At 35.9% G+C, this 17,201-nt stretch overlaps 1 protein-coding gene across 5 annotated transcripts in view; it reads right to left on the bottom strand.

The window, feature by feature from the left end:
* Positions 1-17,201, bottom strand: part of NSD3 (nuclear receptor binding SET domain protein 3) — a 93,762-nt gene that overhangs the window by 18,139 nt on the left and 58,422 nt on the right. For 4 of the 5 annotated variants that reach the window (XM_017659497.3, XM_017659498.3, XM_017659496.3 and 1 more), the window contains 7 exons: positions 17,054-17,184; positions 16,538-16,666; positions 15,869-15,995; positions 9,951-10,148; positions 9,335-9,508; positions 5,454-5,600; positions 2,033-2,189 (listed from right to left, as the gene is read on the bottom strand). In XM_017659497.3, coding sequence (XP_017514986.1) covers positions 2,033-2,189; positions 5,454-5,600; positions 9,335-9,508; positions 9,951-10,148; positions 15,869-15,995; positions 16,538-16,666; positions 17,054-17,184 — 1,063 coding nt within the window. The remainder of the gene's footprint in view (positions 1-2,032; positions 2,190-5,453; positions 5,601-9,334; positions 9,509-9,950; positions 10,149-15,868; positions 15,996-16,537; positions 16,667-17,053; positions 17,185-17,201) is intronic. The other variant, XM_017659500.3, reaches the window with a different exon arrangement.

A 17,201-nucleotide genomic window follows, 5' to 3' on the forward strand; every position in this document is an offset into this window, starting at 1 on the left:
TATTTTAACTATTGTGACAGATGTCAAGTAACTTACTGTGATCATTTCATTGAATCATTATGTCATATACCTGAAGCTAACATGCATCTAATATAAACTAACATACACCTGAAATTGTATCCCCCCAAAAGAACCAAAGAAGTGGAAATACCCTGAAATTCATCTGAAGATCTGAAGGCTTCTTGCCCTGTCTTAGGTATTTCTTATCCAGGAAATGTCTTACATATTAATCATCAAACCCACATCCTTCTCCACGACAGAAAGATACATATTTTTAATTATAAAAGCAGTGTGTTTCTTTTAGAAATTAAAATAAAGTAGAAACGTATAACGGAAAAACTGAAAATGACTCCCTCATACCTCAGATAATTAATATTAGATGTATTTCTTCCTAGGTATTGAAAAAATATCTAGATCTACAATTTTAAAAATTATAAAAACACATGGAAAGATGATAAACATACCATTAACATGCTTTTTAAAGTCAACCATATATTATAGATATCTTCCCATGTGACTATCCAGACCTGCTTTATCCTTTTATTGGCTTCCACGTGTTCTACAATATACACTATAATTTATTTGACAAATCCCCTACTGATTGAGCATTTGGGTTATTTCCAATTTTTGCAATTAGAAGAAAATACTGCAACGAGTACCCCTACAAATAATTTTTGCCTGCCTGTCCAATTCTTTTTCCTTAGATAAATGCCTTGGAGGGGAAGGGCTGGGTCACAGGGTATATAAATGGTCGCAATTTTGAATACATGCTGCCTCAGGCCCTCCCCTACTGCAAAATTACTGCTCTTTTAAGTCTCTGCCAATCTGAACAAAAACTGGGGGAAAAACCCTCTTTGTTTTTCAGGTACATTTACTTATATAGTGAGTCTGAGCATTTTTATGTTTATTTTTCCATTTGCTATTCTTCTGCAGACTGGCTCTCTCTCTTCTCAGCCCCCTTTTCTAGGTAAGTTATTTGTCTTTTCTTATTGAAAGTAGAAGAGCAAATACTTTCCCTTGGTTTGACATTTGCCTTTAAAAATTTTATATCTTTTCCCATACAGTATAAAAATTTTTATGTATTTAAACTGCCAATATTTTTTTTTAGGATGTGGGGGCTTCCTGTCAAATGTTAAAAAAATAAATTTGGGGTGGGGGACATGGCTTTTCAACCTCAATGCCCCTCATCGCAGCTAAACTAGAAGTTTTTATTTAAAGTTAAATGGGTACGCAAAGTAGCATTATTTAAAACAGAGAGAAAATGACAGAGCCCTTGCTAACATACATTACAATGTGTTTGAAGTTATGTAGAAATACATTTTTACTTAGGATTCCAATTAACAGGCAGCACTGTATTGTGGACTCTTGAATAGTATCTATTTTCTTAGTAAAATGACAAACATATGCTTCACAATATAGAACAAAGTTTTTAAAATATATTATTCCTGTGTAGTGAAACCTTGTTTAAAAGAGGCTTCTTAAAAGGGAAAAGTTATTGAAATAAATAATGGCAGTCACACATACTTCTTACTCATTCCCTTAAGAACTAAATGCTGTTAATGAAATGATCTCTCTTTTAATCCTACAAGGCTCTCTTTGGCACACAGTTTAGAGTCTACAGCTAAACTAAAATGGACAGATTTAGGGGCAAAGAGAGATATTTTGGCCAGGATATAAATTCTTATTTTTATTAGAAATCAGAAATCAATATAAATCTAACTAGGACACATTTTTCCCACTATCCACATAAGACCTTTTATTCCAAAATCTACTAATAGACAGTTCATTAGTATAAAATAACTCTCAGAACTTAAAAACAAGTCAACTATCAACCAACCAAAAGCAAACAAACAAACCCACAACTATCCTTGCCAATCCTAAAAAACCCAGACTCAAAAGAATGTTTCTCCTCTTTCTTTCAAGGCGCAACTTTATGCTAGTCTACCTATCTCCCTGCCACTCTGTGTATCAGTTATGAACCTATGTCTGAACAGCGACTCAATACTTCCTCTTTGTCCCTGGAAAAACTTGCCTGTAATTGCCCAACTTGACCCAAACAATCTGCTTGTAATGTAGTTTCTTGCCAGCTTTACAGTCATTACAGTTCCAGCAGCCTTCTGGCATTTCTATGCTCAGGCATTCTGGGTGGAAGGAAGCTGGGCACGATTCACAGCAGAGCAGTCTTCCACCTTGAAACAAATAAATAGTCTTAATAACTGAGAAAAGAGGAAAGAGAAAAAGAAGAAGGACAGAGTTATCTTTTGTCATTAAATTTGATTCAAATTAGGGGGAAAATAACAATGGGATTGAGTTACATCTGTAGTGATGGATTAAAATAGAAAGCAAATTAACTGAATAAGCTACTTCAGTCCCTTTTTGGGGCTTCAGTGGCCAGAACTGTAAAGCTTTTGAGAAATATGAAAGTCACTATATTCTTTACCCTTCTAAAAATGTGGGCTATTGAGGTATTGGTTTTATCATCAACTCAAACTCTAACATATGACAAAATAGAATCATAAAAGCTTTCGACTGAGTAGATTTGAGAACGTATTTTCAAAGAAATATGTAGTAACTTACTTTCTTTTCTCTTGAGGGCTAAGAAAGCAAGCAATAGTCATGTCTATATTTTAATCCACTGCTACAGTAACTAAATCCCTTTACAATAAAATTAGCAAGAATGTAAGTAGCCAATAGGTCGATCAATAATTTTTCCTTTCCTTAAAAACATACAAAAAAGCCAAAGGATAGTCCTTTCTCAAACTGGTGATTACATCGTTACCTTTTCAGTGAAGATAAAATCAAACAGGCTATACAGCAGTGGTTTGCAGCCTACATCACCAATGATCCCTTCCTTTCCTCAAGGACCCATAAGTTCTCAAGTATTTTGCCAACCAAAAAGACCCCCAAAAGTGAAAAACAAAACCCAAATTCCTGTATTTGAAAAGTAAAATTTCTCCTTTCTTTAATAACCAAAGAAGTAGACAACTGCCAATCAGTGCTTCTGATCCCAATAACAAAACTAGGCTTGCCATATTAAACTGGTAAAATCGTAGCCAAATATAAAGAAATGCACACAGCCTTTGTGCAAATGTGTGATTGTTAGATTTTCTGAAATATTAAGTGTAGTTCAAAATTGTTCATCTAAGTCTTTTCTGACTTCATATTGAGAACCACTGCTTTATAGCATAAAACTATCAGGATGCAGTGCCACACGCAAGGAGATCCCTCCAAGTTTTCTAGCAAAACCCTCTCCTTTGAAATACACAAAATGATCTGGATTAAGACCAAAACAAGGGCAGCAAACCAAACAAAACAATATTTTTAAATGCAAAGAAATAAAGGAGGTTTGGGGAGAGATTACACATTTCTAATAAGTATTTCTACAAGTGACAGAGAAGGAATGTTAACCACTGAAGATGAAATATAATAGACATTCACTGCAAAACAAAAAAAATATTCCATTGGAAAGTCAGGCCTGTATCCCATGAGTGTGCTGAGATTTAAAGTCTCATAAGCAGAAGGTTAAGAGCCTTCCATACAGCTTTTATCAAATCACATGCTCCAACCTTTTGTGGCTTTGCTAGCAACTTTCCAGAAAGTCTTGTGTTCCTGTAGACTTTCAAATTTCTAACTGATTAACATAAAAACAAAAAGAAAACCCATAGACAATCAGTGATGAATTAAATTACTATATTTCCTCTGCTTCAAAGCTTTACTTCAATCAATGGGATTATTTTCCTTGGTCTGTAGATCTCAATATGGATTAATTGTTCCAATTGTCCAACCTAGAGATTAGTTGCCTGAGTGCTCTTAGCCTAGGTGGGGAATTCTGCAAGTTTAAGGTAAAATGAGATAATTCACTTTTCCATTAGAAAGGAATAACCAATAGGGAGAACAGTCTTTGCAAACAGCTTTGGAGGACCTATGATTATTACAACTGATATGGAAGGCAGGTGGGCCATTTTTAACATTATGGAAGAGTCCTTCATTTTAAGTCTTACTTCAGAGGAAATACAGACCCAGAATCATCAGTAAAATCATCAAGACTTTTTGACCAAAAAAAACCCCCACAAAAACCAAAAATCAAAACAAAAAAACCCCCAAAACACAAGGGAAATAGAAAAATGAAAATATGAACAATCCACCTTGGTGCTATGCAAGAAAACTGCTTTAGGATGTGAGAGAAGAAAGATATGGTTCAGCTAAGCAAAGAGAGGGCTCAAAATAATTTCAACTCATGTCAAGGTCAGTACTAAATACTGAAAACAAACTGACGGTCATTGAATTGATCTAATTTTATGAAGGCACCAACAGGAAATAAGGCATTTCCTAAAATGCCTTGTGTAGCCTAATTTTATTGCATTATCAAGTTAGTCAGGTCTAAGTTCACTAGTTTTGGAAGCAGGTGGTGTCACCAGCAAGGTGACAAACACTGACTTCAATGGAAAACAAAGAAAAACGTTGACACTCTCCAACCTACTTCTGCATCGGTTCTAGTCAAGTCGCTTGGCTATACTTTCTCAGGCATGGGCTGCGCTCCAGATGTCGAACAAAGAGCAAAGACCCATCACGCAGGCAACACAAGAATGGAAAAAGCCTACTTCAAATACACCTGGTATATCAGGCACAACAATTTTTCTCTAAAGATTCTCGACCGGGTCCCTAGATCATAATGGGAATGTACACTGGAAAAGGTCTTCCCCTGTCAGGTCATTTATTTTACCCTCTGGGATAATAACTTCCCAAATAACACATTACTGCTAAACCACTATTTCCCTTTATTACAAGTAGGCTGCATAAAGCTAAAGAGAAGATAATATTTTCTTCCATAGATTAAATTAATTGGGATAATATAAATATACATTAAGATCTTGGCTCTCTGTGGACAACTTATCCATAAGAAATTCTTCAGTTCACCTGGGTCACCTTTCAGTAGCCAGTATTTGGGGTATCTTACCCAGCTGCCCATTAATGTCTCCTGAGAGAAGGGCAACTAGTTGTCACAGCATCTTAACAAAAACATTTAAGAAACAAAATGATACAGTGTATTCTAAAATAAAAAAATTAATTATCAGTATCTTGGTTCCAATAATCTATCTTGTTATTTAGTTGAAAGTTAGTAACAAATTATATCATTCGCATTTTAACATGATAAAGCAAAAGAGAAAGAGCCTTAAGATATTCTAGTTTCTCTATTTAATACCTACAGATACATGGAATGTGTGAAAATTTATTTTGAGAAGAGTAAGTAAAAATTTGTAAGAACGGAATTATTTTAAGCCCCTTTTAATAATTTTGTAGCCAGATGAGGACACAGTCACAACCACCAAGGTAGAATTTACCAAAAGCAACAGATGGTGCTTGACAGGCATACATTTCCCCCCTTAATTAAAAGAGAAAAAAAAAAAGGAAATGCAAAAATAAAGCAAGAGAGAAACTATTGTGATTATTACCTTTCTCACATTTCTTTTTGGAAGCTGACGAAGAAGGAATCATAGGTAATTTCATCAACTCTGCACGATTTGATTCATTCAGTAGGTAGTGGGACTTATAGGCATATGAACTGAACATGGGGTCTGAATGGTCCTGAACTATCAGCCCTATACGAAACAAACAGAAAGAGATGAGCTGCAATGAAACTACCCATGATTCCGTGAGGAAAAAAATAAACCAACACCTATTATGTAGCTGTGCTTAAGGTTGTGGGGGAGGGGAAGAGAATATGAAGAAAAAGAAAGATCTGACAGAAAAGGCTTTCAATGGTTATTAAAGGGAGTTTAAACTACTCAACACCATATCCCTCCCTATATACCCAGAGGAAAACATCCACATTAATTTGAAGGCGTGAACTGTATTTGACATCATACTGAAAACCTGCAGGGACAAGAAGCTACATTCCTTAATATTTAGAAGTACTATGATGACAATCCAAGGAACAACATGACATATCACTTACTTGATAAAAATAAGAGTTATTTATATAGCATAGTACAGCCCCTGACCCACCATCAATGTACCAAATAGCATTTAAGGCAGAACTGAATCTCTGCTCTACACACATCTTGAGATACACTCAAATGAGTTCTAGCTTCCTCTGCCATCCTGAAGCTTCTGTCAGTATGGTAACAGCATTTTAAAGGAGCCTTAACTTACTCAACTTTACTGAGATAATGCAAACCATTTATTTTTTTCCCCTTCATGATATAAAGTGATTACCAATTTAAGGGCTTATAAAAACAGTCCTTTTGATCTGCCACCAAAGCCATGCTATTTGGAGAACGTAAGATCGGCTCTAAGCCACCTGGGACATCCCTCCCATCCTCCTCCCCTAGTTGAGTTCGTAACAGAGCTCTAGGCCACTCCTAAACTCAGCGAACTGTGAGATCAGAGAAATTTCTCTGTTTGGTTACTGGTCAGTTTTAAATCATCGAGGACTGAACAGTACAAATCAGGACAGCAGTTTCAGAGAGGCTGTTATGCAAAAAGGGGAAGAGTTTGTTCTTAGAGGAGTTACCATTCACGTTATTTTGTGGATATGATCTTCATTCGGTGCCACCCCACAGGGAGACAGATTCAAGCAGTATCACTGACCCAGAAGGGAGAATGGAACTTGACATCGCTAATTGACAGTAACATAAAAATCTTGAAAGTTACATAAAATTGAACGGATTTCATATATTTAAGAAAGAGAAGAGGTGTAGTGTAAAAAAACACAGGCTTTGAAATAAAGATGGAGTACAAATGCTAGTTCCTCTATTTAACAACTGGTGTGACCTTCAGGTAAATCATTTAATCTGGGCTGCACTGTTCTCATCCATGTAAAATGAGAAATAATTTCTTAGGGCAACTGTGGCAATTTATTCAGAGTATCTAATAGAATTTGATTGACAGATGCAAAATAAATTGCTATCATTATTAAAATGAAAAGAAAAAACCCTAATGTACTTTCTCCATTTCACATTAACATTACAAAGAAAGGCACAGAATGTTATATAACTTTTATTTTACACCACCCTCCAGATGCAAGGAAATGCTAAGGAACATATACTACAGTGCAATGCAGAAGAACATTCCTATGGCACCTGGGGGCGCAGGGGAGGAGCAATGTTCTCTCAACCTTGAAACATTCTTAAAAATATTTCTTGATATTCAGAATCAGCTTAATGATTTTAAACAACCAATGACCAAGAACTAAGAGAAAAATCCTTTATGAGGGAAACATTTTGTATAAGGCAAGAAGCAAAAGTCCAACAAGCTGTTTTCTAAAACCAAAACATAAATAAGGATTGCTTTTTATGCGTTATTGCAATGGGTCCCTTTAAAAAGGAGACCTCTATGAGTACTGATAAACAAAAACGTGATTTACTTCCGGCAAACTTTTGATTTACACCTTCTCAAATCTCAACATCTATTTAGAATATGTTTCTGTCAACCACTGAAGGAAAATGAAAGTTTCTGTTTACTGCACAAAGTTTCACAATTAAAATATCTGGGGATTAAATAATCTTGCCTAAATCGGCCCTTAAATACAGTAAATCTTTCAAAATAACTGCCTAATTGTTAAGATGCAAATACAAATCCTGTTAAAACATGAGTTTCCCCCTCACTTCCATTATCTCAAGCTTTTAATAGAGGCATAAGTTGAACTTAAAATAGCTAGAATGTCTATAAAACTAGGTTTCTAACAATGGGCCATGTTCTGTCTACCTTAAATTGAAAACACCTGTGTTAAAGGCCTTCCAATTATTGAATGAAACAGAGCAAAGGCAAATACTGGTTCATATACTGATAGTGCTTGATTTAGAATATACTCCAAAGTAAGCCAACATGATAATTATAAACTTGATATTTAAAATGTTGGCTCAGTTACACATACACACAGACACATGTAAAAGTGCCTAGGATGGCAGAGTAAAATATTTACAAAGCAATAGTGGCTTTGTTATTGCTAACACTCATCTGTTTAAAAGTCTCTAAAGCTACCCATTCAATCGATAATTCAGTATTTCCAATCCTGTCATTACTTTCTTAGGGAGGAGGAGATGGAAAAGACACTCGTGGTGATTTTTAATTTCTTTTGACTGTTTGACTCCTTTGTGTCACCTGTCACAGTGTGCCATAAACATTTCAAGCCTACTCCTTCAGATACCAGCCAGGTTTCAGAGCAGGATACAGTTATAATTGCTCTAGTAAAGAGACACATGCTTCTTCTCCTCTAATGACAGACAGCCCCATGTGCTAACAAAACTCAGCAAACTGAAAGCAGAATATATAGTGGACTCACCTGGCTGTTACAAAAAAGGACTACCATTTTTAATCTTTTACCTCCCACCTCCTATTTTTCTTTCTTTTTTTTTTAAAGGAGAGATACAAAAGCAAAAACAATCCAGTGTCTATCATACTACCTATATTCTATTAAAAAACACGGTACTTTCACCAAATAAAGAAACTATCTCTTAAAGCAAAAAACAAAACAAACACAAAAACCTTATCTTCAATCAAGTCTAAATATAATCTAATATGATTATGCCATATGCTTGATATACCATAGAATCCTTTCAAATATTTCACACTAATGGAGGTTTAGAAAAGTTAGCAATTAAAAAAACAAAAACAAAACTGCATTTGAGGATACTGGTTTCTAAAACGCTACATACCCAAAACTGCTTTATTATAATACAGCTGAGATACTCTGAAAAGCTGGACACTCTATATCATATTCAACTAAAGAAGTTCTATTTTATAGTTATCACGAACTCCAGTTCACTGACCCCCTCAGGGACACAATATTGTTTTTAGTCTATCAATCTCTTGGCATACTTAAATATCAACAGCTGGCAAGTAAGAAAGCTTGCATTGCTGGCTCTTAACTACCACCACCACATATGCTGCCTTGGCTGTATCCCATCAGGTCTTCCTCAATGCCAGACCAAAACATGACAAAATACAACATAAACAATTAAAAAATAAATGTGCTCGTCTTGCCTTCCAAGTGAAATCTCAATCAGCTGAAAGCTCTGGATTAAAGAATATGACATGGCAAGAGTCTACTTTGAATAGAATTGTTTGCAGAAGGGACTATATTAATCTTTTGATGCTTCCAATAGGAATATCAAGATTTTATCTATAATTATAAGTTGTTTTTTAAAAATGCAGATTTTAGCTCAATTTATGGAAGAATTAATATTCTAATAATCTGGATGTCTAATGTTATAAAAGGGACTAGTTAGTTAATGGAAGTGTTAATCAGTCTCAAGGATGTTACTGAAACGACTCTAATGGAGACATATGCCAGTGAACTAGAAAGAACTAAAGAGAAGGGACTGACACTCACCTCTGGCACAAACGAAACAAAAGCCTACATTTACAGCAGAGGAAGAACTGCTGCTCCGTTTGGAATGATTACTGCAGATGAGGACATAGGTGGACACAAATATGCTCCCGGCAGCAATGCAGGCGTCTCCAGAGTGATAGGCTAGAGGACACCGCAAGCATCTCACCATGCGACCTGTTTAAAGACAAGTCCACAGGAAGCGACATCAAAAAGGCATCCACTGCATGTAACATGAGATTTTTGGAGTTGGACTCTTCTGGGTTTCCATGTGATGCTGGGTATATAGTAAGATAAAAATATTTTTCATCACTAGTTTGGCTGTGCCATTCCTATGCTGTTTGGGCCCTAAATGCAGCGCCCATCCAGAGATCATACAAGGAAAATCCGTCTGCTCCAACACTGGAGAAATGGTACCTGTGTAAGGAGTTCTCAAGGTCATCTTGAACATATGAAATTTTCTTCTCATGGTTGAGTCACAACTTACCATGCTCTTTATTGCAGCTGAAATTTTATATCTACAGATAAACCGAAGGAGAATGCTCAATGTTCTCTATAATAATGTGCTTATCTGCTACTGCACCTAAAATCTTTGTCCCCTTGTTTAACTCTGTTTTACCTTTACTTGCTTTGTGGATATCCTTCTCCATGGAGCAGGCAGAACAGCAGTGCTGGGGACAGCGGAATCCTTTTGATTCAAAGACGGCAGTGGCGAATTTGCGGACACAGGCTTCGTGATAAAATTTCCCACAAGCACCAACAGAGCAACGTTTCACATCCATACCAGACACCTTACATGAAAAACATGGGTGCTGACCTGAAAAATTGGTTGAGGAACACAGATTAAAAATAAAATCTGACTTGAGCACATTCCTTTTAAATAGAAGCAGCTACTGACATCAAAGAGCTATCCCCAAAAGATTCCATTAATATGATACATTTTAAACATACAAAAAAAGACATTGTAAATACATGGTTCATTTAAAAGGGTATTTATCAATTTTGCTAGAATAATTGATAATCAATTTGGACATACAGCCCTAAAAACAATTTAGATTTCCACTTCTCTTTACTAAAATCAGTTCCACAGAAAACCCCAAACAGAATTTTTCAACACAAGGGAGCTGAGAGTAGCAACATCTTCTCAACACAAAATAAATTACCAAAGACATCTGATTCCATTAATCACTTACAATTTCCATACATAAAGCAGACATAAAATGAAAACTCATCTTAATTAAAAACACAGAAAATTACAGCTAGACATCTTACTCAAACTGCAGAAAATCAAGGACAAAGAGAAAATATTACATTACCCACAGAAAACACAATTACCTTCAAAAGAACTGACTGAAAGAGAAAAACAGAGGCTAGAAAACAATGGAATGCTACCTTCAAAGGGCTGAAAGAAACTGTTACCAAGACACAATTCCATACTCAGGGAAAAGCACTCTTCAAGGATGGAGTACACATTGGGAGGATTAACAAAACCAAAAGCTGGTTTTTTGAAAAAGATTAATAAAACTGATACCCCTAGCAAGAGAGACTAATAAAAAAAGGGAAATAATGCAGCAATGTTAACAGCTTTCATAAATGGAAAATGGTACGAATCACCTCAATTGCAATTACACCTCAAACCCTACGAATGTCAGGAAGATAATAAAATATCAGTACATTTCTGCCAATAAATTAAAAAATTCAGATGAACAGATTACTAGAAAACCAGAACTTATCAACACTGGCACAAAATAAAAATATGGATAGTTCTATAAACTATAAAAGAAATTAAAATTGTGATTAAAAACCTTGCAACAAACTAACTTTAAGCTCAGATGGCTCCTAGCCATTCTGCCAAACATTTAAAGGAAGAAATAATGCCAACTAGAATAAGATAGAAAAAAAAGAAGGAAAAAGTAAAAGACAAACAGATGTGGAAAAACATATGCAGTAAAGATGACAAAGGATGAAAAAAAGAGTTCACATATGGAGAAAAGCAAAGATAAACAAGACTTACAAAGAATTATAAATCAGTGTAGAAACATAACAGCCTAATATGAAAGTGGACAAAGGGATGAACAAGCAACTTACAGAAAGCAAACAATAAACATGAAAAAGGGCTCAACCTCACTAATAATCATATAAATGCTAATTAAAACCACAAGCAACATTAAAAAAATTCATCAAGTAGGAAAAAATTTAGAGCTTGGTAAGACCAGTTGTTGATCAGGGTGTAGGGAAACAGGTACTGTGGTTACGCTGTACAATACATAACTGCCGGTAGGAGGTTAGATAGGTAGGAACTCCCTGAAAAGGCAACAGGGCAAAACCCATTAAAATAAAAGTGCACTCACTTTCCGTAGCCTAGATATTCTATTTCTTGCTATCTACATTGTGCAGGTAAAGACTCATTCAAACCTGTGACTTGTGCATGTAAAAAGAGGCTCACTGAAGCCTTGTTTGTAATTGCAAACAACAGAAGGCAACTCAAATGTCCTTCAAAAGAGGCATAGTTAAATAAACTATGAAATATGTATACTATGGAACACTATGCAGAATTAAATAGAATTGTTTGTATTGACATAAAAAGAGCTCCCAGTGAAAAAAGCAAGTACAGAACAATGGTGTAATACATTTTAACACACAAACACACACACACATGGAAAAAGGTTTACAGGGGTAGACACTCTAAGAACACTGGAGGGCCAGAATTAGTAGGGACCTAGGCTTATGACTGATCATAATGGGAATCTTCAGCTGGAAATGTATTTTCATAACATGGTATTTATGTAATACTTGTGTAATTAGAAGTAAATTAAAAATCCTAACAAATGATAAGAACACCTTTAACACCACAATACATAAATGGACAAGGCACATGAACAGATGCCTCACAAGGGTCAATAAAGACACAGAAAAAAATGCTTAGCTGTAAACAAATTTCAAATTACAACATTTTATTACTTGTTTTGTTGTTCTTTGAAGGTAATTGTCTTTTCTGTAGGTAACTTTAATACTTTCTCTTTGTCCTTGATTTTCTACAGTTTGAATAAGATGTCTAGCAGTAATTGCCTTTTTAATTAAGATATGAGTTTTCATTTTGTGCCTGTTTTATATATGGAAATTATTATTTATTGGTCATTTGAAGATCATCTTTTGGGAGGTTTTCGAGTCTTTTCTGCCCATTTTTCTTTTAGTGCTATAAAAAATCGGAAGGAAAAAATACACGGAATGGCTTTGTTTTGATTTTTTATAGAAAGTTAGATTGACTTTGCAAGTACCTAACCTTTTCAAATTGGCTGAATTATAAGTGTTTGTTAAAATTAATACAACTGTGGTGTTCAATCTTTTTTTCTGGCTTTGTTGTAGAAATAAATTAAGTATAGAAGGGTTTTTGTTTGTTCTCCTACTGCACAGTTTCAAATTATATTTTAACATGTATGTAGATGTGACAATAACAGCATTATTTTTAAAGTAACTTACAGAAATTTTAAAAATTAAAAGAAAATTATCTTAAAGGTTAAAAAATTTGAGACTTCAAGCTTTGCCTAATGCATAAACTGGTGTATGTGAAAATGAAAATTAGACTGATTATAATATCCAGCCCTTCTAAGGCTTGTATTTAGAGCTCTAGCCTGTGAATGCTTCCAATACCCTCCCCTTTCATTAGAATATGGCCTTCATTAGAATAGGTAACAAGTAACCTCGCCTGCCACGCATTTTATTCAAAAGAACAAATGAAGTGCCTCCTTTCCAGAATCGCATTTGTTTTAAACAGAAAGTGCTGGGGTAAGAACTCACTGGTCCTGTATCTTTTATACTGTTTACTTGTGAAGTGTTTCTCTTGACAAACAAAAGAACACTTCCTAAATGACCTTAAAACAATGGTTTGAAGAATCTGAGTTTTCACTCCTCATGTTGGTAGTCATTGGTAGCAAACCAATTTTCATGTGATAATAAATCAAAAGCAATTTTAAAAACAATTGAAAGCTGTGAAAAATAGACAATCTAAAATTAACTATTTTAATCATGTGTAGTGTGCAGTTCAGTGGTGTTAAGTATGTTCACATTACTTTGCAACCATCACGACTAGCCATCTCCAGAATTTTCTCATCAACCCATAATGAAATTTGTATCCATTAAACAGTAACTCCCCATTCCTTTCTCCCTTCAATACCTGGTAATAACTGCTCGGCTTTCTGTTTGCATGAATTTGACCACTCTAGGGAACTCAGGTGAGTGGAATCCTACAGTATTTTTCTTTTGTGACTGCCTTATTTCACTCAGCATAGTGTCTTCAAGGCTCATCCATGTAGTAGCATATGACAGAATTTCATTTATTTTTAAAGCAGAATAATACTCCATTGCACGTACATACCACATTTTATTTATCATTCACCCATTTCTACCTCTTGGCTATTCTCAGTAACGCTGCAGTGAACATGGGTGTTCAATACCTGCTTGAGTCCCTGCTTTCAGTTCTTCTAGAGATATTACCAGAAGGGAAATCACTCGATCAGTTTATGCTTAATGCTTTGAGGAACAACAATGCTTTCCACAGAGGCTGTACCACTTTACATGCCCACCAACAGTGCCCAAAGGTTCCAATTTTTCCATACCTGGCCCACATTTATAGCTTTCTCTTTTGTTTTTTTAACTATAGCCATCTTAATGAGTCTGAAGTGGCATCTGGTATGGCTTAGATTTGCATTTTTCCCTGATGATTAATGATGTTGAACATCTTTTCATGTGTTTGTTGATCATTTGTGTATCTTCTTTGGAGAGATGTCTGTTCAGGCCCTTCCCTAATTCTGCATTGGGTTGTTTTGTTGCTGACTTGCAGGAATTCTTTATATATTCTGGTATCAATCCCTTATCAAACATGCAATTTGCAAATTTTTCCTCCTGTTTTGTGGGTTGCTTTTTTGCTCTGCTGATAGTAGTGTCCTTTAGTATGCAAAGTGTTTTTATTCTGATAAAGCCCCATTTGTTTATTTTTTCTTTTGGTGCCTGTGTCTTTGGTGTCATATTCAGGAAATCACTGCCAATGTCACAAAGTGTTTCCCTTATGTTTTCTTCTAAGAGTTTTATAGTTTTTTGAATTTTTGTGTATGGTGTTAGGTAAAGGTCCACTTTGCATGTGGTATCCAATTTTCCCAGCACCATTTGTTGAAAAGACTGTCCTTTCCCCATTGGTTTTTGCACCCTTGTAAAAAAAAATCATTAGACTGTGTATGTCAATGTTTATTTCTGGGCTCTCTATTCTATTCTATTGGCTTCTATGTCTGTCATAATTAAAACAGTACCAGGCTGTTTTAATTATGGTAGTTTTGTAGCAAATTTGTATCAAGAAGTGAGCCAGCCAACTTTATCCTACTTGTTTTTAAAGCAAATTTCCCTCTTAAATTTCCTAATAGTATGCCAAATCAGACTGTATCTAACCTTTGTTGGCAGAATTCTGCTGGAGTCTAGAGTTAGGAGTGTTTGTATATCAAGATACATGATCTATCCCATCAGTAATTTAAATTAGAGATTGCAACTTAAGTTCTTAAAGGGGCCAGGCAGGCTACATAAAGGACTGGAGTGACCGGGTTTGAGAGAAGGGAATGTGGGGAACCAGGAGTATGTGCCTGATCCATGTTCACACATTCAAAATACACTCTGACAGCCAAATAAAACAATGTGCAGATCATGTGACCCCCTTAAGGCTGCCAGCTGGCAAACTGTTCAAAAGTTTTACTGCAGAGTCTGAATGTGATGACTAAAATGATATTTTATATAGAGAAAAATGTTATATGATCAAAACAGCTTTTATAGCTTAAGTTTCACATTTGTATATATGTGTGTGAGTGTGTGTGTGCGCTACGATACATGAACTATGATCCCTACCCGCCTTAGTCAAGGTGCTAGGAGGCATGAGGTAAGTGCAAGAGCTCTGGGGCGAGACTGCCTCCTGGGTTATACCCCAGTTTCATCCTGTGGGTATCTTTGTGACATGGGTAAAGTTGCTAAACTAATTTTCTCTATGAATTCTTTTGATAGGTGGTAGTCTATATTGCAGGGGATAAGAAATAATGGTGACTCTAAAAGCCCCATGTTTTAAATCACTTTACAGTAGCTTGTCTTTCCACTAAAAATATAATCAATACGGTAATAGTTTATTGAGACTGATTCCAGTCTATTAAAGTCAAGGGATTTTAAAATAATTTACTGAGAACAGAAATCTTAAACCCATCTGAAAATGAATTCAATCTACACACTTTGTATAGCTCCTTAGATAAAACACAAATACATCTTTATGATTTGATGGGCTTTATGGTAAAGGTCCTGGTAGGAGAAAAGCTGACAATAGTATTGCTAACCACTCTTCTGATCTTGGGAAGCCTCATTGCTAGGCGATCTTAATTTGTTAAAATGCCTGTGGGAGAGGAGGAGAGTTATATGAAAGTGGTTAGAGAATGAGATGTCATGGGAGATGCTGGCATGCACATTCCTCCCTACCCATCCTTTCATACCTATCAAAACAAAATATAAGCTTACCGGTTCTACATTCCATGCAGATGAACTTTCCATCGGGGGCTGAGGTCAACCCCAGGCACTCCAGGTGAAACTGTCTGCAGCACTCTCCCTCACAAGGAATCAGAGAGTCCCCGGAACTTTCACAGATCTGTAATAGGCAAAAAGCAGTGGTTCTCAAACCTCAGCAGACATTAGAATCCTCTGGGGAGCCTCTCCCCCTGTTTCCTGTTCAGCAGGTCTGGGGCGGAGCCCGATAATTTGCATTTCCAACAAGGAGCCTGACATTGCTGAGGCCGCTGGTCCACCGCACTCACTGAGAACTTGGTAGCCATTTCCAGACCCAATATGGTATCCAGCTCAAAAGTCATACTTAATTTTTTTATGATTCCTTCTTTGGAATCTGCATGCTTTCTAACATTTCTTCACAGGGCAAAGCAGTTTTTTTCAAAAAGAGTAAAGATACATTAAAACAGTTAATACCAACATTTAAGTAAGAAAATGTTTTGAAAGCAGTCATCTGCCATTTATTTCTGAGTATCACAGTGAAGACTGGCACTTGCATGTGACTAAGTATTTCAACTCAGAAAGGGAAGAAAAGAGCCAGGAATGGCTTTTAGATCTGTAGCTTTAAAGGAATGTATTGTTAATGACAGCAATTGTTTGAAGCAACAGGATCAGTCACTTGCCTACCTGACACACAGTGTCCTTCTTGCTCATTCCAATGCCTCTTCTTGACAAACTTGAGTCCACAGACTGCACATCAGAAATGTCTGCATCTGCAGCAGCAGAAGGGCTGTCTACTTGCTTTCCAAAGCCCACCTACAGGGAAAACACAGAAGTTTTTAAGAAAAGCAGAACAGAAGTTTCCTCAAAGCTGGGTGCTACAAAAATTCTAGTAACACTTGTTCAAATAAACCTTGATATGACCTCTTTTCTTCCTTTTTTTTTTCTTTCCATAATCCCTGAATATCATGTCTGGTGTTTTGAGAGAAACTATAGTTAAAATTAAAAAAACAAACTATATTTGTAACATAAGAGATCAGCATAATTAAGACACTCATCAGTTACAAAATAACCAAAATGACTTTTTTCCTAGGAGTATTTAAATGATACCCCAATTTCCCAAATAAGGCGGGCAAAGCATTACATTACCTGGTTTTGCAAAGCAAAAAAGAACACTGTGTCCAGACCCTCGAGTGTAGTTACCTGCAGGTCGCTCAGTCCTCTAGAATCGGAGTCAGATGCGTCTCTGTATGTGGAGCCAGTCATTTCTATGTCAGTTGAGGCGCGACTCCTTTTCTTTAGAGGTTTACAGGAATCTGAAATCTCGCTGGCACCTTAATACAACACACTG

Source organism: Manis javanica, chromosome 12 (genome assembly GCF_040802235.1).
Source record: "Manis javanica isolate MJ-LG chromosome 12, MJ_LKY, whole genome shotgun sequence".
Classification (NCBI taxonomy): Eukaryota; Metazoa; Chordata; class Mammalia; order Pholidota; family Manidae; genus Manis; species Manis javanica.